The 24868-nt window shown below is 41.5% G+C and overlaps 1 protein-coding gene across 1 annotated transcript in view; it reads right to left on the bottom strand.

The window, feature by feature from the left end:
- Positions 1-2510: 2510 nt before the first annotated feature.
- The window catches only part of RFX7 (regulatory factor X7), a 50171-nt gene continuing 27813 nt past the window's right edge, over positions 2511-24868 (bottom strand). The window contains exons 3-9 of the mRNA XM_039557598.1: positions 23146-23228; positions 22195-22317; positions 16061-16177; positions 14176-14260; positions 13295-13502; positions 10746-11041; positions 2511-9842 (exon numbers count right to left, since the gene is read on the bottom strand). Coding sequence (XP_039413532.1) covers positions 6531-9842; positions 10746-11041; positions 13295-13502; positions 14176-14260; positions 16061-16177; positions 22195-22317; positions 23146-23228 — 4224 coding nt within the window. The 3' untranslated portion in view covers positions 2511-6530. The remainder of the gene's footprint in view (positions 9843-10745; positions 11042-13294; positions 13503-14175; positions 14261-16060; positions 16178-22194; positions 22318-23145; positions 23229-24868) is intronic.

Here is a 24868-nt window from a genome sequence, read left to right on the forward strand (position 1 = left end):
TAATCTGCAAGAAACAGCTGTCTTTTTAGCACTAAATGCTTTCTAAACAATTTTTTCCATGTCCTCAGTTCACTTCCAACTTAATTGATCTGGCTTTCCTGAGTTTATATTTCACTCTTCTTTTTTAACAAGTTGGGTAGGAAAAGCAAAAGAGACTGAAAGATTTGTGATTTCATCAGGTAATGTTAATTATGCACTAGGAGGTGTTGGTTTGTTACAACAGCAGTAACAAAGGCGCTCAGATCCTGTGAAGTAATGCTTAAAATGCCATTTGCTGGGGTGAGCACTACAAAGAAAGAGAGGACAGTAGAAACAGCCTTACACCCCTTCATATCCCCCAACTGTGCAGCACGGAATGGGCCTCCAATCCACACACACATCTTGTCCATGGAAGGGCTGTCTTATTTGAGCTTTTACAGGACTTTGCTACCAGAAAACAACTCTGCTCATTACTTCAAAGGTCAAGCAGAAAGGATATTCACATGAGAACTTCTAGCTGCACTTTAAGATAAGAGGCAAGGACACACAAGTGGCATCACTGCTGGCACTGAGTGGGAGCTGCCTGCAGGCTCTGCTGCTATGGCTACCTAGCCGAGGTTTCCCTGCAGCCAGAGGACAAACACAGCACAGTACAGGGACAGCATAGCCCAGGCCTGGGCACATTCGGGTTAATTGTTAACTATTATGTGGATCCCCAGCTCAGAAGCAGCTTAAGCATACAGTCAGGTCACTGCTCCTTCCTTAAGTTTGGAATAACTTCCCAGTACTGCTCCAATTTGTAAGCCTCACTATGTATCTTTCTTCAATTCTGTCTCTTTTCAAGCTTAACTGGTACCATTTTTAAGAGAGGGAGAAGGGCAGCAAGATCCAAGCCTTGGTTAACTCTGACTTAATGCATCAGAGGAGGCCCAGATATTTACAAGTTTTCTGTCAAATGAATTTGATAGTCATCAAATATTATGCTTAAACTTTACCTGAGAGCAGCCATGCTGCACAGTCAGATCCAGTTAGGTTTACTCAACCCTCCTGCCTAGATGCACATGCTGCTAAAGTGAGGTTGTAAGGGAGCTCCAGAGGTCTCCTAACCCATTTCCCCACCCTAATGCCAGCTCTAATGCACTGTCTTCAGATGGAGCTTCTGTCTCTTGAGTCTAGAACAGTTTCCACAGAGGCCACTTACTCTGTGACCACCTAATAATGCAGGTCTTCTTCTCTAGAGAACATGGTGGTATCATTTGCAGAGACACTGTATGGACTACATGAACCACTGCCTCATGTGACACAGCAATCCTTAATCCCAGAGGTGGAATTCTGTTTACTGGAATACCAGTTGCATTCATACATACAGATTTGTATTTCTGGAGATGTAAAAATATTTCAAAGCAATTGTTTAGGACTTACTCTGGATGTCTTTGTTAAGCATGTAAGCATCTAATAATTTGAAACCTACAAAGCTCATTATTTCAGTTCCAACATTTCTACCTTCTTAAATCTTTCCTGTTAGGACATTTCCCTTCACAGATTTGTTTGTTATTTTGATCTTTTTATTAACCATTAAGCCATATTCTTTCAAATTTACAGCTGAGAGGTGCCAATTAAAACCCATTATCACTTCAGATGAACTATACATTTCTAAAGTATTCTTCTATTATCTCCTACATTATATTTCATCTCACACTTTGGGGGCTTTTAATTTGCATTTTTTATGACTGTGGAACATAAAGAGTGTCTGTCAATTGGTCATTGAGAACTCTTTGTAAAGCATGTTTAGAATCCAGTGAGATATATTAACAGTATTTCCTCCAATGACATGTTAAAATTCATCTCCTTCTGATTCTCTTTCATGTATGTTGTCTCATGTCTCCCTGGTAATTCTTTTTCTTTGTTGATGAGCCTAAGTGATTCTATGCCACCATCAAATCTTGTTGCCCACCAGCTCATCTCAGCACCTCTATAGTGTGGGATGTAGTCTGTCAACCAGTGCCATCTCTTTGGCATGAAAACCTGAATATTTATCCTCATTATTTTGTAGCCAGTTCCTGCTCTGTGGCAATGCCTTTCCATCCTGTTCTCACAGACTGTGCTGGGTACACTGATGGGTTTACATGCAATTTTACAATCCAAATACAGGACTCCATAGATCAAAGCACACATTCTCCTTTTTATGTCAGCAAGTCAAGCCACCCTAACACCATCTTGTAAGAGTGCCTTACCAGCAGAGTAAGCATGCAAGCACCAACACAGTGGATGGCAACACCAGCAATGGGATGTTGTATGTCATAACAGCAAGAGCCAGCACCCAGGCATGAAACCAACACTTAGGCTAAGACAGACTGACCAAGGCACCCCAGCGAGGAAGATTTACCTTCATGCTCAGCTTTACTGGGCTCAGCAAATGCAGAACGGTTCAACTGGGCAGCTGTCATCTGTCATCGCACAAACTAGAAAGTTTTGTATTTTAGGTCAGCCCTAAAGCACATTTTCCACATAAAGAAAAAACTCCACAAATAATTTTAATATAAAATGTTTTTATTGTTTTTGAAAACATTTAAAAAACAATTTTTGAGCACTTTCAATAAAAAAAATAACTGAAATGCTACTGCAATATTCAACTACTGTAGTTTCAGCAGTACAACAGACAACAAAACACTGGGGAAGAGGGGAGAAACTGGATTTCCTGCACTAAATGAAAATGTGGAACAGGGATTTGTCTTTCCTTACGGTGCAGTAAATAAAGCACAGTATAGTACAAGACTATTATATGATCCTCAGATGCACTGCACAAGAAATGCTTTCCTTCTTTTCAGTTCGGAAGTCAGTGCTTATTGCAATTATTTGCAAATTATTTACTTCATGAATTCTTATCATGATAAAATGATGCAAAAATGTTTTCAACACCAGAACAATAAAAAATAATCCAAGAAAGGAACATATTCAACAATAACTAAGCTGAATTAGTTAACATAAAAAAAGTAAATAACTTGTGAATAACTATGCTCACCTGGTTAACACTGAACCAGCTTCAATACAGCAAAAGAATAAAAAAAATAAAAGTGGTTACAGGAATATATCTAGTACTGTACAAGATTAAGTCATTAACACTCATGCACGTTTTGTGATCATGTATTAACATGGTGAAGCAAACTAAACTTAATTTTTCCTGCTGCAATATTCTCATGTAAGAGAATCAAAAATAGAAATATCTCATTGAGATCAATGCACATTGCTACATAAGACAATTTCACCTGTCACTTTTAATGACATTTTGCCTTTTAATAATGAAACACATTAAAAAGTTTTTTTTGTTGTTTTGCCTTTTTTTTTTTTTTTAAATCTGTGGGCCGTATTTGTTGCATTTATCCTAAGGAATGTGCCTGCCACAGGTTCAACAGAATTTTAGTGCAATATATGAACCCAGAAAGTTTGCTGGACTAACCAAGCAATCAAATTTAAAGTGTTTGCTGCAATACTGTACACAGGGTACAAATTCACTAGTTTGTATACTTCAAAAACTGCTATCAAAATAATTTATTTCTTATGTTAGTCGGAAGCCAATAATGTAAACAAGGGGTCAGAACTGTCTCAAATTTATAGTTTTGGAGTATCTGACAAAGACAGGCTTCCATTTGTTAGGATCACAGAATTTTCCTTTGGGTATTGCATACTTTGGTGTGCAGTAGTGCTCTGTCTCAATGTATCATAAAGAACTAACTAGCACTAAGTACAGGGACCTAACATTAATTATAACACCAACACACAAACATCTCTAAAATGATACATACCAATGTACAAAGCTGTGCCTGTGCCTTGGATTTTACTTGAAACAATTCTTAACGAATTTAATACTTTTAAAATTAAACATATATTTGCTTTAAACTCACTGATTATAGAATATTTCTGCTAATTAAGTCACATGTTAGGCCCAATGTAATGCTTGCATTTAAAGATACTTTTAAATGCACTTTTAAAAACCTTTGGTGATGGCTGCATAATTTAGAATGCATCAACATTAAACCTACTCTTGCTTTTGTGAGAAATCTTCTTAAAAAAACTAGTAGTTAGGCTAAACCTTCCTTCCCCCAAGCCCCCCTCAGTGTCAGCGTCAGCGACCCGAGGTGAGGCCAGCCCGCCATGGAACACGGGCTGCTGAAGCACCCGGGCAGCTCCTCCCGCAGCGCTGCCACTGAGTCACAGAGTCACACAATAGCCGAGTCGGACGGGACCCTCCCCCCTTCAGCGAAGCAGGTTTCACCTATTCACAGTAGTGCTGGCACTTCACACAGGGTCAGGAAACAGAAACAAAAAGGTGCTGAGTGTCTCTCAGACCCATCCTCCCACCAGGGTGAGAGTATGTTCAGCACATCTCTGTCAAAAGGCCATGGGCAAGTACAGGATTCAAGCCCTGCCTTCAGCAACTTTAGTCTACAAGAAAAATGGTTCAAGTCTTACTGACAGACACCTAGCAGGACAACAAGCAGAAGGTTACTATGCAGCTTTTAGTCTCCTCCCCATTGCCTTGGAAGAATCACTTGGTCTTAAAGCAAACCACGTTATCGCAACATCCTTGTGCTTCAAGGAGGGATCAAAACTCTCCAAGTTTGTTCCTGATGAAGTGGCAAAACTTCTCATGCAAGCACAGTGAAATCAGGCCCCCATAAGGTGCTATAGCTTGGCACAACTGTTTGTCCCTGCAGAAGAGGCCATGAACTGGTGATGAACTGGGGCAAGGGCAAGAGAAGCCATGATATACCAGCACCTCCAGTGCCAATGCAGCAGCACAAATTGAATCAGCACTGATAAAAAAAATTGACTAGTACTGGGATCTTGAGTCATTTGCCAAAACTGAAGAAACAGAAGACCACTGAGACACTTAAAAACACCAATCACATGAAAAATCTGAGCATCTTCCCCTTAAAGAAATCTAGGGGGGGCTCACTGCATCTCCCCCTTCATAAACTGATGACCACTCATTCAAAGAAACGTAAAAGAAGAAAATTTTTCCTGCTCTATTTTCTACTTTGATTACAGGAAAAGTAATCCATTTTATACTAGGCTTAAGGGACGATATTGTAGCATACTCAGTGCACCACTTCTTTTGTAAAAACCTGCCTTTGCAAGTCCTCCTTGTAGCATCAGGGCCATGGCTGGTTAAATACCTCTCTTTTTTGACCATTAGAGAGATCCATGTGTGCCATGCTGATAAAATAAAAGGTCTTTTTGGTTTGAGTGAACTAGTGAGGCAGAAGTCTAATTCTCATTTTCTAGAGGGGCAGCAGGTTTTTTATCTTAAAAAAATAAAAATTAGACTCATCAACCCTGTCAAATCACTTTTGAAAATGGAATTCAGGCTTCTAAAACAGTAAGTACTTTTAAAAGAAGTTTTACCAAAAGAAAGAACACGTCTTACTGTGTATCTGTAAAGTGCCTGGCAGTATTATGGCTCTATATGAAATGTTTTTAGATTAACCGTATTTTCTAATATTTTAATAATCTTTTGTTTGAGAGAGAGTGAGCAAGAAAGACAGAAAGGCTCAACCTACCGAAAGAGAGAGAAAATAACATCTTCCTACACCCTCCACTAGGTTAGGAAAGAGCAAACTTAAAAAAAAAAATAAACCTTTAGAAACAGTATTTTAATGAGCTCCAGCAGCTCTCTATTAAAAAAAAGGAAAAAAAAAAAAAAAGAGGGAAAATATCATGTTCCTTCTCTAGCATTGATAAACAGTACCTATCACTTTAAAATAGGGTGTTATGCCTAGATTAAATCTCAGTGCTCAAAATATTTTTGCATTAATTTTACCTAATATAAAAACATTGACATGAGAACTAAAATATCAAGTATGTCATGAATATTAATGAATAACTACATAGATTTATTTCTCTTAAATAAAAAAATTTAGTGCATCTTTTTCCTTGATCATTCCTGTTAGCTTTTCCCATCTCTGTGTTTTACTGGAGATGCCAGTGGCACCAGTGCTACAGAGATTTCCCGAAGTTCACCATGAAGCAGTGCTCCAGACAGCTACACAATGATCAGGCATCTGCATGTCACCTGGTCCACTTGTACCCGCTCCCCACCACCTACCTACCTGCAGGCACCCTGCATTGCAAACCTGGATGACAAAGGTCAGTAAAGATCACCTACTAAGAAGTAACTACCAATACAAAGTATGGAAAGCCTACTAAGGAGCTTGAATTAAAACCCTCCCAAAGCATCAACCAGAGCTGTAATCACTGGCTGCCATTAACCACTTCTTTATTTGCTAAAACAAGAAATGTTGAATGGGAAACACTCCAAAATTCAAATTTTAATACTGGCTCTTTGATAGCCTATCAGCTTCAGATTTGTTTAAAATTGGTAAGACTGCCTTTTCCTTACTGAAGAATGAGCAAACAGGTACAGCAAACTTTTTTCAAAAATGCCACAATACATAGCAAGTGTTTCTGCTGCAGGAGGCACTTCCATTAAGACAAATACAATACGTCTGTCTTTTAGATACAGTGTGCTACATACATATTATAAAACAAGATTAACCCAACATTTCAACAGCAGGATGATCCTTACTCTCCATCCACTCAAAACCTGAAGCAGTCATTGAGTTAATGGACTCATTGCAGATTTGTTGAAACAAGGGGTCATTTTTTAATTCCTCCAGTGTAGCATCATCATCTTGTCCCTGCTGACGACCTGGATCAAACAGTAGATTTGTGTCTAAAGTGTTCAGATCGTTAATGCTGCCTGAGAGCTCGGAAGACAACCTGATGTCGCTGGGAAAGACAGATGCAACGTTATTGAGATCTGATGCCACCTGATTCACCAGCTGCTGGTTTGTTGGCAGACTGTCCTCCCCTAAAAGGTCTTTTACAGTGCTGCTAAAATCTAATTGCTGCTCTCCGATGTCTGATTGTGCTTGGTTATCTCCAGAAGAAAAACTGATCTGATCGGTGCTGCTATTTTTTGTGAGGTAATTTGGTGTTTGGAATTCATAAACTGAAGTGCTGGAATTGATCATACTTTGTGGGTTGGCACTAGGAAAAGCAGTGGATGTCTCCAAAATCTGAGTGAGATTCATCCTGGCTGTGTAATTTGAGGGCATGTTGTTCATTCCCAAACCTCTCACTGCATCATCGCTATCAGAATCAAGTTTGTTTAACAACACATTGGTTATTTTTTTAGTGTTTGTTTGTTTCTGAAGAGACGGGAAGGCCGTCTGCATCATCACAGTCAACGGGACTGACTGGCTTCTCTGTGCTATATTATTGGCACTGGTGTCTGCATGGATATTAGCAAATACATTGTGAACTTCAGGAGTCACTGGACTTCCAAAAGGTGTCAGATTAGAGCGTGGTATATTTGACACAGGGTAAACAGTGCTTCCACTGAGATTACGCTGGCGATGGACAGCAGGGCTCACACTTCGGCATCTCAGACTGTTGTTGAGAGATGAACCAGTTCCTTTGCTGTCCAAAGGAGCAGGAACAGCAAAGCCCTCCTGCTTGGTAGTGCTACTGACAGGGGCTGCCTGGTGCTGCACAGGTGAAACAGGAGTCACGCGACCGAAGTGAGTGTCGTGGTGGCGCGGCTGAGACTGGTATGACTGGCCGGGAACTGCAAAAGCGTGAGGTTTCCTGAAGCGATCTTCCACCAGCTCCTGGTAGCTCGTAAGGATGCCATGGTTTGCAACCGATGAATTACTAACCCCACTGTAGCCGTTATTCATCCACTCGAGCTTGGTTTTGTCGGGATGGGTAGCCATAGGCCGCTGCATTGGCTTCACAGGGCTACTTGATATGATGCTGGCATCATGGTAAGCCATACTGGAGCTGATGGGAGTAAATGCAAATGGGTTTCGGCATTCCACAGGACTTGGAGGAACACTACTGCTGCAGTTGGAATGGGGCGTGCCAATGGGTGTGTGCCGGCTGCTTCCTAGGGCACTGTCTACAGGAGTCGTCTGAGCCAGTCTTGAACAAGGGCTCTCTCGAGACATGGTCTGAGATCCAGCAATCATTTCGGAGGTGGGTGTTGGAGTCGGGGTGGGGGTGGGAGTTGGGGTGGGGGTGGGGGTGGGAGTGTGAATTGGAGTGCTGTTGTTATGGATCGAATGGTAAAAGTGCGTGCTGCTTGGATGAGATGACACAGGAGCTCCTTGAGCTGTGGCCTGACTCTGAAGTGCCATTCCTAGACAACCACCATAAGGATGGGAATTATTCATGGACATTTGCTCCTCCATGAGCACCAGCTCCTCCACAATGCTGTCCTGGGTAAGGTCATCATCAAATGAAAAGAAGTTTTCATTTGACTGAGGGACTGTATGCTCAAACTCTTTCAGCTCAGACTGCAGAGGTAACTGATTTGAAGACTGTGCTTGTATTTGATCCAAGGAGTCCTGGATCTGGCTCTGTAACTGCTGGCTGTACACATCCTGCTGTATACCTTCGCAGTGCACCGGCTCCCACGCCGATTCCTGTAAGTCACTAGAGCCAGAGTGGCCAGCAATAGCCATAACACTGATATCTTGCTGCTGATCACAATTCACAGATGCAAAGTCAGAGGTTTTGGTGATATGGTGCCATGTATTTGGGTTAAAGCTGCCATCAGATTTTGAATCATTTTCTATGATAAACAAGTTTCCTTCCAATTTTACTTTTATATCTGGAGATGATGCTGATGCAAGCTGCTGTTCTAAAGCAGGATCACAGGTATTTAAATTGGTGCTTAGAGAAAGGTCTGTTGCTAAGTTTGCAGCAGCTGCAGAAGGTACAGATACTGTCACAGGTACCTTGCCGGGAATTTGAGCAAGTGTTGCTGTATTGTCACTGTTAGCTAATGATCCAACCTTCAGAGCCTTCTTAACATTGTTAGCTTTTTGACCCTCCACAGCATTACCAGTCGAAAACTGCTCCACTAGTGGTTTCTTTACAGGTGGTAACTGGGAATCCTGAAGTGTGGAAGGTTGTCGCTTTCTTGGACTTTTAGTGCATGTTTTGTCTTTAATCATAGACTCACCAGTAGGAGGTGAACTGATGCTGGTGCTGGACAAGTTTTGACTGGCAACTGTGAGTTTATGAGTGCTTTGATTATTGCCTGCTGAAGAAACTGGCGTGATTTCATTAGACTGTGTCTTATATTTGGTCCCTGCTTCTTCAGCTTCCTGATCACAGCCCTTACCTGGTTTTAGGTCCATGACATCATCTGTTGAAACCTTCAAGGCTGCAACCTCAAAATTAATTAGCTGTGCAGGAGGCAGGTCAGGGGTTGCCTTTATGGATTTAGACACGTCAGAGCTCTCTTGGCCCTGCACCGAGTTCTCATCCAGCAATGCTTCCGGTTCCGTTTTGATCTTGACTGCAGGTGTGGCTACAACAGTACTAGGCTTGGATCCTGGAGACTGAAGTGAAACAACAGATCCATTTTTGATCTGTGGACCAGTCCTCCCTTCTTCCACTGCTCCTGCACTAGTGCTAACTGAAGGCGACTGTTTAACGGGCACACTACTGCTGCTCGGGGCAAGAGATATTGCTGTCATTTTCACCACATTTAAGGAATTCACATGTGGAGCTGGCACAACAGTCTTGATTGGGCTACTGGCAAATAGCACCGTTGTGGGAGAGCGGATGGTGAGAGCACTGGTGTTTGCTGGCTTCGGTAAGATCTGCTGGTAGCGATGCCGGGCAGAGCGGTCACCAACAGGGCTGGCAGGAACGTTCTGGGGAGTCTTTGGTGGCTGCTTGACTGATTGCATGTGCTGAGTGACCACCTGAACATTGAGCGGCAGGACCTTGCTATCAGATGATCCCATAGGACTTGGAGATGTCACCAATTGCCTGGTCCTTGGCACCTGTAGAGAGAGAAAAAGAAAAGGTGTGGCAGTGAAGCAGGAATTCCCCAAAGCCCACACACCACCTCAGCCCTAAGCATTTCAAAGGTGAGAAAGAACACAGCTCAATACACCAAAGCTAGTGCATGTGAGTTTGAAACAAAATAAGCTCCTCTTCTTGTCCAAGACGATTTCTATTTCTCTGCCTAAGGATTGGCAGTCAGACACATGCCTCCTATTTTTAAGGTGTGAGGCACTGGTCTACACACTAGTCTGCTCTTCTGCTAATGAAAGGGTCGTTCTCATACAATCCTTCACCACCTGGGACAAAAAGACAGACATACGAAGGCTAAAGAGGGGAGGATGTGTTCAAAATACTGCTCATTGTTAAGGTTTCAAAAGTGATTTAAATACAAACTCAGTCAGGCAGAAGAACTGGCTTACCTATCGAAATGAACAGCACAGTGAACATCTTAAAACCAAATAACCTTGCTGTGCTCCCCAGCCCTATTTTATATGACTGAAAGACAAAAATGTTCTGTACTACAGAAATTCATTCAAAATAAAATTGCACCTGTCACTAAATGCACTGGGCCAATGAAAGGTAATTTAGATTCCATATTAGGGTCTCAGTAACCCACACAACTGGTGTCAGCTCTCTCATCTGGTTAAACTTCATCTCAAGGCTCACTTTAATGCCTTCAGAGATGAACTTGGCCTATGTTATGTGATCAGAATTCTGCTGCCTCTGTATCAACCCTGTAACTAATGTGGTACAACACAGCCCAGACAGAGAAGCGTCAAGGCACCCAAGCCTTTGAATGGAAATTGTTCTTCTATGCCACTGACATCACTGCTTAGGTACTGGCAATGTACAGCAATTTCATAGGGTGGATTCTCTAGAGAACTGCTGGAGAGCATTACCGGTATGGGGCTGGGGACAGCAGCCACAACAATGCCAATAGGTGGAGGGGACAGAATGGCAGGACTTCCATTAGATATACTGGTCACACCGTTGGTTGCAGCGCCTTCTGTTTTCTTTACTGGAGACTCTCCTGGCAAAGGAGACTGCAGTTTCTGTTCTTGCTGCTTCTTCTGGATCTTACGCTGCAGCTGCTGCTTAGCATCAACAGGAGATGGCAGAGTTTTCACTTGTGGTTGAAAGGAATTACTTTCAGCAGTAGGTATAAAAGCTGAGGGCTGGGGGATCCCTTTTATTCCTGAAAACAAAAGAAGGAGAATGAATTACGACCAAACATACCCTGTCCGCTGTGGTGTCGCTTCTGTCTCTAACAGAGAATACATAGCAGGCATCTCCAAAACCATTCTGAGAACACCTCCTCCATGAGGTGCTCCCATCCAGTTCATGCTTAATTCTATTCAGCTTCAGTTTATTTCCACATTTGTGGCAAAATCTCTGTCTGTTAGACAAGCTGGGCATTAGCTGCTAAAATACTTTTTATGGGCCTCTTGTTTCTAGTACTGTCAAATGGCAACGTGTGCCAGCACAATCTGAGCCCGGTGCACTTCACTGAACTGGCAGCAGAGGGCGGCGGGCACGTTTCAGATGAGCCTTTAAAATCCATCATCTGCCGTGGTTTTGTTTTGTTACCTCTTCTAAGGCAGCTTTAAATGAAAAATGTTTCCAGAAAGCTGTGGGCCTGTGTCACAGAGGAGCAGCTCTGAGCAGATGACATTATCTGATGGCCAAGGCATTAAATACGGTGCATCTAATATCAGAATGGATCAAAGCCTCTGTGTTATCAGGGATAATGGTGAAAAAAGGGCAGTAAGAGAAGTGTTCAGGAAAAAAAAAGAAAAAAGATAAGAAGAAAAAGTTGAAAAAACAATGAAAATTAGAACAGAAGAACATTTTTTTTTTGGAGAAATTACTTCACTGATCACATAGCAAGCAAGTGCTGCTTTCAGGGAGAAAACAGAGAATTAGTGTCCTCTGTGCAGCTAGTAATAATTTCCCTTACAAAATCACATCACATTTATGATCTTTTGTTTATTAACAGTCAAGAGGATTAGCGTGCTCTTTAGAGACCAAATAACCTTGCTGAAATACCCCTTTAGAAATGCTCCAATATTGTTTCATTTACACTTTGAGGTTACACAGCTTTAAAGTAACTCCTAATTATAAATGAATCAACACCATTTTACTACTTTACTAGTTTTACTAATACTAATTTTACAATACTAAACCAAATTGTTTGGTTTTAGATGCCCAGCACATGCTTAGCAACCGTGGTCTGGGACCCCACTTTCTCAGGAGCAGTCTGCATGTACCACGAGGGGTTGAATGTCACAACACATCTCCACTTTCACAATTTCTTCTTCACAGAGCAGTGAAATGCCCAAATATATTGCAATTACTGGCACACAATTCTTCTATATGGGCAAGCAATACTGATAAGAAAAAAACCTCAAACTTTTCTTTGAGGGTAAAAGTTTGCTTTTTCCTCAGTTAATGCACAGAGACACTGCAGTTCCCTGCAAGAGGAATGGAAATATTTTGTTTGCCATGCCAGGAAGAACGTCTTCTAAAATGACTATCCAAGCCATAGAGGCATGCACTGGAAGTAAGTGCCCTTTTCCTTGAAGGAAATCATCTTGTCTTGAAGGAAGTGAGGGGGAGAAGCTACGTGAATACACTGAGTGTCCCTTCTAGCAGCACAGCAAGCAGAACCAGTGTAGCCAAGCAATAGGTCACAATAGAGCACACAGGCAGCAAAAAAACCACCCAGCACTGCCACCTGTCAGGTCCAAGTTGGAATAAAGGAAAGAGAGCCGGAAGGAGAAAGGATGTGATCCAGAAGGGGATCATCTGAACACCACTCCTCCATTTAAAATTACCAGTCTCAAGAGGCTGGCCTTGATCTGAACTCATTTTGCTTGATAGGCCTAAGCAGAACTTCTCAGAGGCAAGTCTGGGGGCATGTTGTGCACCTGCATTTCCCTTCTCATCCTTCGTTTTTGTATCCACAGTCACCAAAACACACTTTAAATGATTAAGCGACTGATTTCGAGCATGCAGAAGGAAACAAACCACAGAAAAAATCTGCTCTTGACAGAAAATGTTTTCCGAATTAGGGCAAGTTATCAGACAGAAACACAGCTACACGAGCAGTCTGTCTACAAACCAGCATTGTAACAGCACCAAACTCCTGTTCTAGCCAAGTATATAAATTCAGCAAAAGTACTCACATGCCCTGAAGACCAGGGTCCTCACCAGAGGAATGGGAGGATCATCAACTAAACCTGAGACCAGTGTTGATTTTCAGATCTTTATCCAGACTACCAGCACGAACAGTAATTTGCAGCAATGTGACTAAAATCAGGTAAATGAATGCTCAGTGCTCAGAGTCAGTGTTAAAGTTTGCCCTGAAGAGAAGTGCTTCCTCAAAGCAAGCTGTTACTACTCTCAGTAGGAAGATCCCCCATTTCAACATCCAGCATTATCTCATTACCTGCTGGTGCCCCTGCCATTACTGTTAAAGCTGCCATTGACTTGGTACCAATATAGTGACTTTTGACAAGAAAACGAGCCAATTCCAAGACTGTATCAAAAGGCTGGCTCAGCACTTTCTGGGCCCATTCACAAACAAGCCGACAGGCTGCAGAGACGACTTCCTCATCAGCACTTTGCAGCTGCCCAGATGGCTCTGCTCCATCCAACTAAACCAAACAAACAAAGGAGGAAAGGTTACTTTAATTAATAAGGGTCATTAAGGCATGAAAACAAAAATAGAAAGCAAATTATTATCAGAATCACACAAAAGGTTGAATAGTATGTTCACAGTTTTTTTTACATGAAGTTATGAGAATGAGATCACAACATCAATATCCTTCAAAATTAAATGTCTTGACAATAATCTACAGGTTGTTTCCAAAGGCATTATATGGAACTGACATTTCTGGAAGAAAATCACAGACAGAATCCTAATATTTGGACCACCAACAATTGATTTTCCCTGTATCCAGAGTCTTATCAAATCAGTAATCACTGTTACCCAGGAACTGCTACTTTCACTGGGGTATCTCTTCCCTAGCATTGACTTAAAATAATACAGTAAAAGCAAAAGAGAGTCAGAGTTAAAAACATGTATATGGTGGATGGGAACACTGTGGAAGTCTACTTCACTTCCTAAATTAGTTCAAGAGTATTGCAATTCATTGTGAACTTTACAGAAAAAAAAAATCAAACAATGATTCAGAATATAAGAATCATAAAGAACAATCTTAAAAGCTGCAGAGATCTTCACTTTGTTTTGAAAAGTTCTGACAGAAAAACAGCATAATAAATGTTAACTTGCAGAAAGATATATAAATAAGCAAATATATATCATACCCCATCTCCAGTTTTATGAAAGTCAAGGTTGGGCAGTGTTGGCATATGCACAAAAGCCTTCTTCCTCAGTCCACTGTAGCAATATGTGAACAACAATTAAGGTCTAAATTGTCTGCTTGTTAGTTGGGGGATAGGAGAGAAGAGCAGTAATTATTCTGATAATCCTCATAAGCTTTAAAAGCAAACTCAACACAGAACTAAGAATTCCTGTCATTAGCATGATCTCACAGCCAGCCAGAATCAAAAGCCTATCAATGGCTGCATTCTTGGCCAGGTCATTGGGCTTCTCCATCTATGCAAAGATGCTAGGTATGATGAATTTCATGGGATGACTTAGAACAAGCACTAAACCATGCCAGGCAATTTCGATTAGCTACTCAATATTCAAATCATTAACATAAATTTGGACTAAACTCTCTTTCTAAAACAAAATGGGAGAAGAAATTTCCAAAAGTTAATCACTACTAAAAAATGCATTCTCGAATTTAGGTTCTACTTTATTTCCTTCTCCTAAAGGACTTCCTCAAACTGGAGTTTCCCAGGACAAGACAAAGTGCCCGATGAGTACATTTCTTCCTACAATTTCACACAATTTTTGAGGCACTCTCTCCTCACTCATGATAATTTTTCTGTAAAAACACAGACATAAAGACCCAGACTTTTTCTTACACTGATCTAATCAAATTGGTACACAAAAATATACTCCCTTTATTAATTGTACTCACTTGTTTATAGGTCTAGAAATCAAATCAGCCTTTTTTTTCCTCTCCACAACATTACTCTGGGAGTTGACACACAGTGTCTTTTTGCCATGACACACAAATCCCTTCCAGGATCACTAATTTTTCACATTCTGAAAACATGTCTGTATTCTGTCCTAGGCCATGGAGCTTGACATTGCTTGCATTAACCTGGATGGAGCATAATTACAGTAAAAGAAATCTAAGGAGCCTGGGAATTACGGTAGGTGTGAGACAAGGTCACACTTCAATCATTCTGAATTAGAAACAGTGGAAATAGAACTTAAAGAGATCCCCTGGGTCAAGCTACAATTACATCATATGATTTCTTCCTTAACATTTCTCTAGCTCTATCCAGAACATGAGTACTGAGTTTTGGATCTCACTACTAGATAATCCAACACTGTATTTTATGAAACAGTTTAACTGACACGTAACTTTTCCATTTACTATGACATGGAAGGTTTTTTTTCCCCTCAATGGAAGACAAGCAATTCCGGGCTGCCCGCTAGAATTTAATTCTCTTTTTAAGTGCATGCTTCAAGTGAGACCTGGCAAAGACCAGTATTACAGCACACCCGTATCATTGCTGTTACTTCTTTTGAGTGGTTTTTAATTAGAACCTACGAACACCTCAGTGCCTTTTAGCCTCTTCACGCTCTCCCTTCTCTGCTTACTGCAGTGGCTTTGCCTACCCAGCATGTCAGGACGCAGCAAGAGCCAGTCCTGGGGAATGCAGAAGGTAGTACATTACTTCACCACAGCTTCTAAGGGTTTTCATGGGAAGGTGTAATTCTCAGCTTGGAAAAGAAAAAATTGCTGCCAATGAAAAAAATGGTTTGAAAATCACTAACAATTTTGGTTCCTTTATTCCAGTATCTCTTTGTACTAAATTATAAAACTTTCTGGATGCCTCGCTGCTGTGACAACTGAGTGTCAGAATCTAAATATAAGTACTCGTTTCCAAAGTTGTATCTTGCAACCTAACACTACTGCAATTAATAATTTTTAAAGAACGTTGGAAAAGTGTCGGCATTTTTTATTCAACATTACTTCTACATTTAGCTGGTAGTTAAGCCATAACGACAGATGTTCTCCAAGCAAGTGCAGAACAAGTTACTGAGAAGCGTTCTAGCAAAGGATATTTTGATTTGCCTCTTGTGCCTAGACGACGGGCCTTCATATTTGGAAAGACATTTTTCATGATCTTTCCAAAGTCAGCAGCACTTAATGGGTGGTAGCCAAGATTGTCACAATAGCTCCTGCAACAAAGAGAAAGAAAGCGTGAATGGAATCGAAGTTAATACAAGAGGCCAGCCTACATGCTAGACTCCAAAGGTTTTCAAAAGAAAACACTTATCCCCGTCCATATTTAGAACCACATTTAACATTAATGAAGCTATCCACAACGAATTGAATGCATTAAAAATGTATAAACAGAGCTATTTATACCATAGTTTTTGCCTTGTTCTCTACTGAGTTCAAAGACAAGTCATGTGAAGAAATAACAAGTAGTGGCATTATCTAGAGCACAGTTAAGATTTACTTCCACAATTCAGTTTGAAGCATATGTTTCAATTCACTTATTTCAGGACATGATAAAGTAGAGACCCTGTTCTAGCCAGAAGCACAACTTGAGTGTGGTAAGGCCTGAAGTCCTGCAGGAATATTTGAAAAGCAGTAGGTAAGAGATGTGTCAGTGTCCAGAGAAAGATTCTGCATATACAACTTCAATTTAATAGACCTTAACAGAACTAAACTTAAAAGATGCCTTCCCAGGGAACCAGCTTTATAGGTGTAACATAAGCACATACTGAGGACCCAGTCCTCCTACCACTGTGACCCCTACTGAACCATGAGAGCTGCTTGATTACAGGACCCTATTTAACAGTCCTAAATTAACAGAGATTCCAACTGCTGCTGCAAATGAACGTCATCATGCGCCTCAGTATACAACCCGAAGATATAGGGGAATAAAGAAACAAAAAGTAATTATTTCGCCAACTTTACTTATTCTAGTCAAATGGGCACTGTTTTCTGTCTTCAGTTCTCAAAAGCAGCAGGAAGAATTTTGTTTCAGCATCTGAGACATTTAAAAAATACCTGAGGCAGAGAACAAGAACTGTTGATTTTGCTGCAGAAGGTGAATGTTCTGGAAAATCAGAAACATAAAGCAAAGGAGAAAACCAGGACATGAACTGGAAGTGCTTAAGGCTGCACAAAGACAGCAACTCCCTGCACTGTTTCACGTTGATGTGCTGTGGCCTAAAACGTACCAGTAAAACCTTCTCAGTGAGATTTCCAACAGCCACAGCATCAGCACCAGATAGCAATGACCTCCTTTCCTGTGAGAAATCCTACCAGCAATATACAACAACAACCTGCCTCTGAAAAGGTGACTGTACATGATCCAGTGTGGTTATCAGCAGGAGAGCAGAAAAACAATGACTTCACACCCCAGAGTTGGCTGCTGCTCTAATCAGGTACATACACACAAACAAACCCCTGGAAACTCAGGCAGATGCAAAGAAAAAGCAGCAGTCTGAAACAGATACTTCATCCCCAGCATCACCTAGTCACAACCTGCATCCAAGGAGGCCAGTCAAAATGTTTTCTCTTCAATCTGTAGCTCTGTAGAAAGCTGTATATATTTCTTGAGATACTTCCATTGCCTTTACTTTCTCAGTAAAAACACTAGTTACTACAGAGCAAGTATCTGCTGCTTTTACCCTGGCTGTAGGTTGGTATCCTCCGCTCAGAAAGCGCCACCACAGATGTAATGATTTTGATGATGACCAACGCTCTTTGGTTCTGACACTCCTCTGTAGAGCCTCCCCCCATGTCTTGGGGCCACTCTGTCCAAACCAGGACACATTGCCTACAACCTGGTACACTAGTCAGGCATCAGTCTAGCTTTTATGTGGAACATCAAGAAGCTCTATATCCAATTTATATACCTACACATTTCAATGAATGTCACTCAGAAGCTGGATTCTAGATATGTCCCTCTGAAGTTATCACAAAGGAATTCTCTTCCTGCTTCACTGTATCCTCACAGGAATCACACTGCTTTCTGTGTAAAGATATGCAAATAGATCTCTGTGTGGTTTTTGTCCCTTGCATCTTGCCAGGCCTCCATGGATTCAAACTTTGGTCTGAAAATTCCTGGAAGGTGGGTCTCTGTTGCTTACTGATGCTGATTACAAGACTTTAAGTCTCAAATACCATTCAAAGGAGGACTCTCCAAATTTCTCTGCCACAGTCAGCAGTATCTTTGAAACTCAACAATGTCAGCAAAATAAAAAACCCAAAAGAAGAAGCTAGTGAAACACCAGGATTAGGGACCTACCAATCTATTAACTTCAAAGTTAAAATTAATCCCTCCCTAGGAGAAAATAAATAAATAAAAAGGGAATAAAATTATCCATTCCTCAAGTCTAGCACATCTGGTTTAAGACAATCACTTGCCAGCAGCAAAAACATACAGTCTACACAGCCCCCTTGTATCCATAGTGGCAGCTCCTGCAAGCTTGTAATTTCTGAGCCATCAGTATTATAATGGAATTTCAGTTTTCAGACAGATCATCCCACATCACCCCTCCCCCTCCTGGCTTAGCTGAGGACCTCCATGTCCATCTGTGGTCTCTCATTGACTTGACAACACATACCAGGAGTCTCTCCCCTGAAGCTCTTCTCTCTGCTACTTGCACTCTTGGCACATCGCTGAGCCCAGGAGCTGTTTTGCTCTTTGAAGGGTGGGTGGGAGGGAAACAGACCGGGGCGGGGTGGGGGGGGGGGTTGGAGGGAAGGTCTAAGCAGAGACAGGAATGACAACAGACACGTGGACGCTTTGTTCCTTTGTATAGAGCTCTCCTACATGATAAGAAGAAAATGATTTTTTTTTTTGGTAAGATGTTTGAATTGAATGTACTCCAGACATTAAATACTCTGGCAATGCACCTCAATTAAACCACAAGAAAAAAAAAATTAACCAAAAAGCTGATAAAGACAGGCTATGCAGCCCAGCTTACACAGCTTCCTGGGCAGAAAAAACCAGCATAAATAGCAAATGATTAAGAACCTATTAAATGAAACAAAACAGAGTTCTTGGTTTATCCAATCCCCAAAACAACTGGTCTCCAAAAATGGGTTAGAGCCAAGAACCTTAGAAAGAGGTAGGCTCTCATTAAACCGACAAACAATGCTGGCACATAAATCAGTCCAAATAATCAGGTAGGATGAAAACCATATGTCTGAAAACCGTAAGAGAAATGAAATTGCAGGTGGACTCCCAAGAACAGCAGCAGAGGTGAGAAACAACTGCTTTAGATGGAGTTTGATTAGCTTTCAAAGGAATATATGGATAGTTGCTTATGACATGGGACTAGACTTTGCAACACAAGAGGTCCCATCCTATTCCTATCCGGGAATTTTATATAAAAATACTGGATAAGCACTAACCAACAAGATTAGTATGTACCTTGTGTCCTTTATGTGTTCAACAGACATGGTATACCTATACCTACTGCCCTTTTCTGTGTTAGCTTCTGAATGTTCTTCTAACTTGTTGGTTAATATTCCTAACACTTAGTACATGTAATCTATGCATCAGGTGGCACCAAGTGGCCCAGCAGCCAGTAAAGCAAGGATTAATGATTTACAGACTAAAGGAAAGAGATACAGGACGACTCAAAGACCTCCTAATCCATATTAAGCGTATCAAGTGAATCTTCAGGACACCACACTTAAATATGAATGACTTTCTTCCCTTGCGTCATGGCAGTAAAGTAAGATAAGAGGACTCAAGTGTTTACTGAAGGCTCAACAAACTGTTTTGTGGGCAAATAGGGATTTTGGCTGCGTAAGTACTGCAGGACTGCATTTAGACTTGAAATAATAATTCTCTAAACTCAGCTAAATCTATACATGGCTATGTGCAGAAGAATGTTTTTTAACAGGGACAAGATATCCAAGTAAAATTGACTTACAAGAAAACATTGAAAGGATCTGATGGGAAGCAGCACCCATTCACTGCAGACTGGATAACATGCTGGGCACTTCCCCTTAAGCTCCCACACTTTCCAGCCTGTATTCCCACATAACTCCCAGAGGAAACTGACAGAACTGTGAGCACCCAACAGAAACCCAGCTTCTTACAGCTCAATGTATTCTGTCAGTACAAGCAGCATCACAGCACCAACAAGAGGTGAACCAGCTCTCATCTACCCCCTTTCTAAAATTCAGCTGCAAGCTCTCAGCCTTCCCAAGTGCTACTGCCTTATACTGTGATGCATTTTTAAGTTATTTTATCCCTTTCAAAAGAAAGATGAATCCACTCACTTTTATCCAGTTAGAGAGATGAATTCACACTTAAATTGAAGAGCAACAAAACAGAAAGAAGAGTTGCTGTACGGAATAAGCCCAGTGAGAAGAGGCTACTGAAATGTGGAGGAGCTGAAAATACTATCAACATTTGCCAAAGGTGAACCTGTGTGGAGTGCAAGCTTCTGTCTTTCCCTCTTCATAAAAAAACCCAAACCATATGAAAGGTGATGCAGAAGGCCAGTAGTTTTGCAAAATTTATTTCGACCAAAATATACAGCAGGAATGAAGATGCTGGTATGATGCAGCACTCTTCTGAAGCCTTGCACTTTTGATTTACACATGCAGAGTGCATAAGCTTACTCACTGTGAGCTCATGCAACATCCATCTCTGCACACAGAAGAGAGAAATGGTAACTGGTTAATATAACAGAAATGAATTTTGAGAGGTCTTAGCACCCTTAGGTAAAGAAAAAGGACTTATCAAAACTAACTCACATATTTATATGCCTGTTCCCCACATCCCACTCCAAGACTACTTCTCCTTTGGTGTGTAAGAATAGCTCATGAAAATATTCAAAGAAACTGAATGTTTTAAAAACAGAACAGAAGCTTTCAAAGGAGAACAGATTCCAAACATTTGATATTTTCCTGAATATTTGCTTACCACCCTTATTTTGTTAGGGAAAAAAATACAATACACAAATACTTGATGCAGCTACATACAAAGCCATCCAAATTTCACACTCCGCAATCTGTAGATGATGATATTTCCGGGCATCTGCAGCTTGGCACAGCATGGAAGCCAAGCAGATTTGTTGCTGAAGCAGGCCATAAATTATTTAATAAGAAATATATTTAAGAATAAGGCTCCCATCTCTCTCCCGCACAGCAGCTGCCGCTGTTGCTGTGTCTGTGCGAGCGGCTGCTGCTCAGGGATTGGCCACCCCGGCACGTCTGTGCCATTGGCTGCACTGCCAGGCTGCGTCACCGCTCCCGGCCATGGCAGGAGCTCAGAAATAGGTGTGTGCATGTTTATCAACCCCAGGCAAGCCAATGCCATCATGCTTCAGCTCAATCAGAGTAAAACACTTCAGCAGAGAGAGTTAATTAAAACGAGATATTTGCAGAAGGCAACCCTGCAATAACAATTACTATGGGGTGAATCCTGTAGGCACTTAGGAGGTGAAGGGATTCAGCTCCCTGCAAATTACTGTAATCGTTCAGATTATGGAAATACTCATACTAGATCATAAATCTGTTACTCATCTTCAGGCAACTGGGCTGAGGATGATTATTTCTTTCCCCCTCCCCCACAGGGTACATTCTGTAAATGAATTCAAATCCAGCTTTCATCAGACAGCTCCCTCTCCCTTGCTTCTAATTGCTTTCTCATTACACGGTAGCTTTGAGACTTGACAACATAGACTCACAGTGGCCTTGGTTACTGGTTTCATACATATTCAGATACATTGTGCCTCTGTAGAAATCAGGCTTGCTGCAGGAAGGCCCAATATTTATGCATTATTCTGGAAAGAAAGGTGTGATGGGCAAGATTGTACGTGCAAAATAGCTGCATCTATAGGGAACAATTCAACCCCTCACCCTTGTTAAGGCAGTCATATACGTATGCAAACAAGCAGACCAACACATATTGTAAGATAGTAACCGATGCTTTTTAACTGTGACACTCTGCCCACAAAACCAATATTCATACAGATATTTACTTGTTAAGAAGTACTTCCTTCAGCAATTGTACATGTAATGCACAATTTAAACACCACAGTCTTATCTCCAGAGGCAGTAGTAATGAATATAGTTTGCCACAGAGCAGCTACCGTATTCTCAGGTACAGCAGCATGGTCCATCAGGCTGCATCCACGCACACCAGTGGGGTACCTGCAGAGTCAGTGTCACACACCGCTGCACTGGCTAAAGTCCTATGTATGGCACTCACTTGTATTCATCATAAACCTCCTGCTTGGGAAGGGATGTCTCGGGGTGCTCTTCCAGGGTGTTGCGTATCCACGAGAAGGCATGCATCTGCTGGGCACGGCTGGACGACATGGAGATCTGATCACTGGGGAGAGAACGAGAAGTGCTGATGAAGACATGGCTCTACAGCTCCTCCTCACTTACAAGACTTAATAACTGTCTGCCCACACAGATGGAGAGACACCAGAGACAAAGAGGGCCTGCACCTCCTGCATTTACCTATTCCTTGAGCCATGGGCAGCAGTTTCTCCCTCTTTCATCCACAGTTTAACAAAGAGACTCCATGCTCCACTTCTTGACTGATACACAGCTCCCAGTACACAGTGACAGGTAAGAGTTCTACCTCCCCTCTTAAATTTATTATTCCTTACTGGCCACCTCTAAGCTTCTGCCCCCTTAGTTTGCCAGCTGTCCTCTGGAATCACCCAGTTTTCCCAGGAGATATTCAATGTGCTTCCTATAGGCACCTGCCTGCCTATAACCATCCTACCAGGAACACGTTTATTTTGTGACACTGATCTGCAGGTTGGTTTTCTAGAACTTCCTTTAGTCAAACAAGCATTACCAGAAATACCATCAGTTTTTTCTTTCACCCACCATCACATTTGTGTTGCTATTTTATGACTTCATACATAAACAGTGAAGGAACAATTACACTTACACTGTGAAACACTTTCTCTGATGACTCTTGCATTTTAGGAGATTTATAATTACACCTTTTCATGCAATAAAATAACCTAAAGTTTTAAAAAAACCCCAACACCTGATCTTCAGGAAAACAAGAGTACTTAATGTTTAATAAAGGTTGCTTCTGCTACCAACGTCATGTGAATGACTCCTCAGCAGTTAAGTGCCACAGGAAGTAAAGCAACTCTTCAGTACTAGCTGCTCACCCTTCCACTCACACACATACCTTTTGTCTCCATTGTTGGGACCCGAAGGCAGCTGAAGGTAGAGGTAGAGTTTCTCTAGATCTGTAAACTTCTCAACTTCTTGCTAGATAAGGTGTTTTGGTTTGGAAAAAACAAAAGGTGGAGAGAGGCAGGGGAGAAAAAAGCAAATAAGAATAGTTGAGCTTGACAGCTAAAAACTGTCATCTGACAAGTGTATTCCTAAATAATGTAATTTCAAACAAGAATATATTTACTTACATGAAAGAACATGACTGTGAGCACTATGTGACTAGAAATGTGATTTCCTATTTTATTTACACATCATCACACACCAGAAAGCACTTGTTACAATTACAAAATTCACATGCAATAAAAGTAGAATCTGAAAAAATGTCAACAACGGATCACTTCTGTAACCAGACATGTAACACGAAAACTTGGTCTTGTCAGAGCACACATGAAGCACCTCTGAGAATCCAGCTATGATGTAACAACATGGAATACCAGACCTGACACAGTGATCCACTATATTTACTAATAGTTAAGTGTCACAGGCTTTAATGAAGTCATTTTAAAACCTATCTATATACACATGTATTTCTTTGTTTCCTCTGGAAATCAGTTATTTGAAACTGTTAATGCACACAAGCCCTTCAGTTAACATCCATCTCAGTGGTGCCAGAGTCCTCCAGAGGACACCAGCTGAGGATCAGACATGAGGGGCAGTTTTACCCAGTGTACGCAGCCAGTGATTCCTACACAGAGACCAGCTTTTGGTCATTTGAAACCAGCTACATGGACTTAGAAATAGAAGGAAAATCAGTTGAGGTAAGATGCTCAGGGCTTGCTTGGCAGCAGTGCAAGGAAAGCCATGCAGCAGGGAGCACAGGGGGTTTCCTTCGGGAAGATGCTACAGAAGCAGTGCCCAAGGCGGTGCACCATCAGTAGAGTTGGAGACTCACATGATCCTTTTTTAAGTCAGAATGCAGCTTCTGGATTACTGCTAATTCTCTTTGTCTTTACTGGTGTCTTACTGCCAATTTAACATTTTCCAGAAGGAAGAGAAAAGAGGTGGGACCAACATGTAGTGGCTCACTTCAGCAGAATGGAGTGGGGAAACTAAAAACATAAACTTCACTTTAAACTGGGGCTCCCTACCAGACCCAGTCATGTCCAGACCAACCTTACTGGGACAAAACTGACAACAGTACCAGAAAGAGGAAGTCCCACTTCCTCCTCCCTAACCCCAGACCCTGGGAAAGGACTGGTGGGACACAGTATCCAGGGAAGGATGCTGGGAGAGCGCAGGGCCTCAATAATCCCGGCGAGCAAACCACACTGCAGAACTGCTGCACAGAATGGGGCCACCAGTGATGCAACAGACCTTCCCAGAGCCAAGAGAAACACTTCCAGCAGCACACAGGTAACAGACACTGGATGTGCTGCTTTTATAAGCTGCATCAAACCACACCATTTGGTTGGGGGTTTTTTCCTCAAACTCCTGAAATTTGCTGACACCAATTTCTGTGTGGCTCTGCAGCAGCTTACACCGCAGTGGTACTCAGACCACCAAGTATCCAGAGAGGTATTTCTTAATAATGGGTGCATTTTGTCAAATTCTCTGTTCTTCCTTTCCTGTATGAATCACAGCATTTAAACTGGTGGGTGTTACTTTAGCAAGCCCATTACTGCAAAGTCAATGTTCTCCAAAGAAAGAATTTACAGAAAATTAGTAATTTTTGA

This window comes from Corvus cornix, chromosome 10 (assembly GCF_000738735.6).
Source record: "Corvus cornix cornix isolate S_Up_H32 chromosome 10, ASM73873v5, whole genome shotgun sequence".
Lineage (NCBI taxonomy): Eukaryota > Metazoa > Chordata > Aves > Passeriformes > Corvidae > Corvus > Corvus cornix.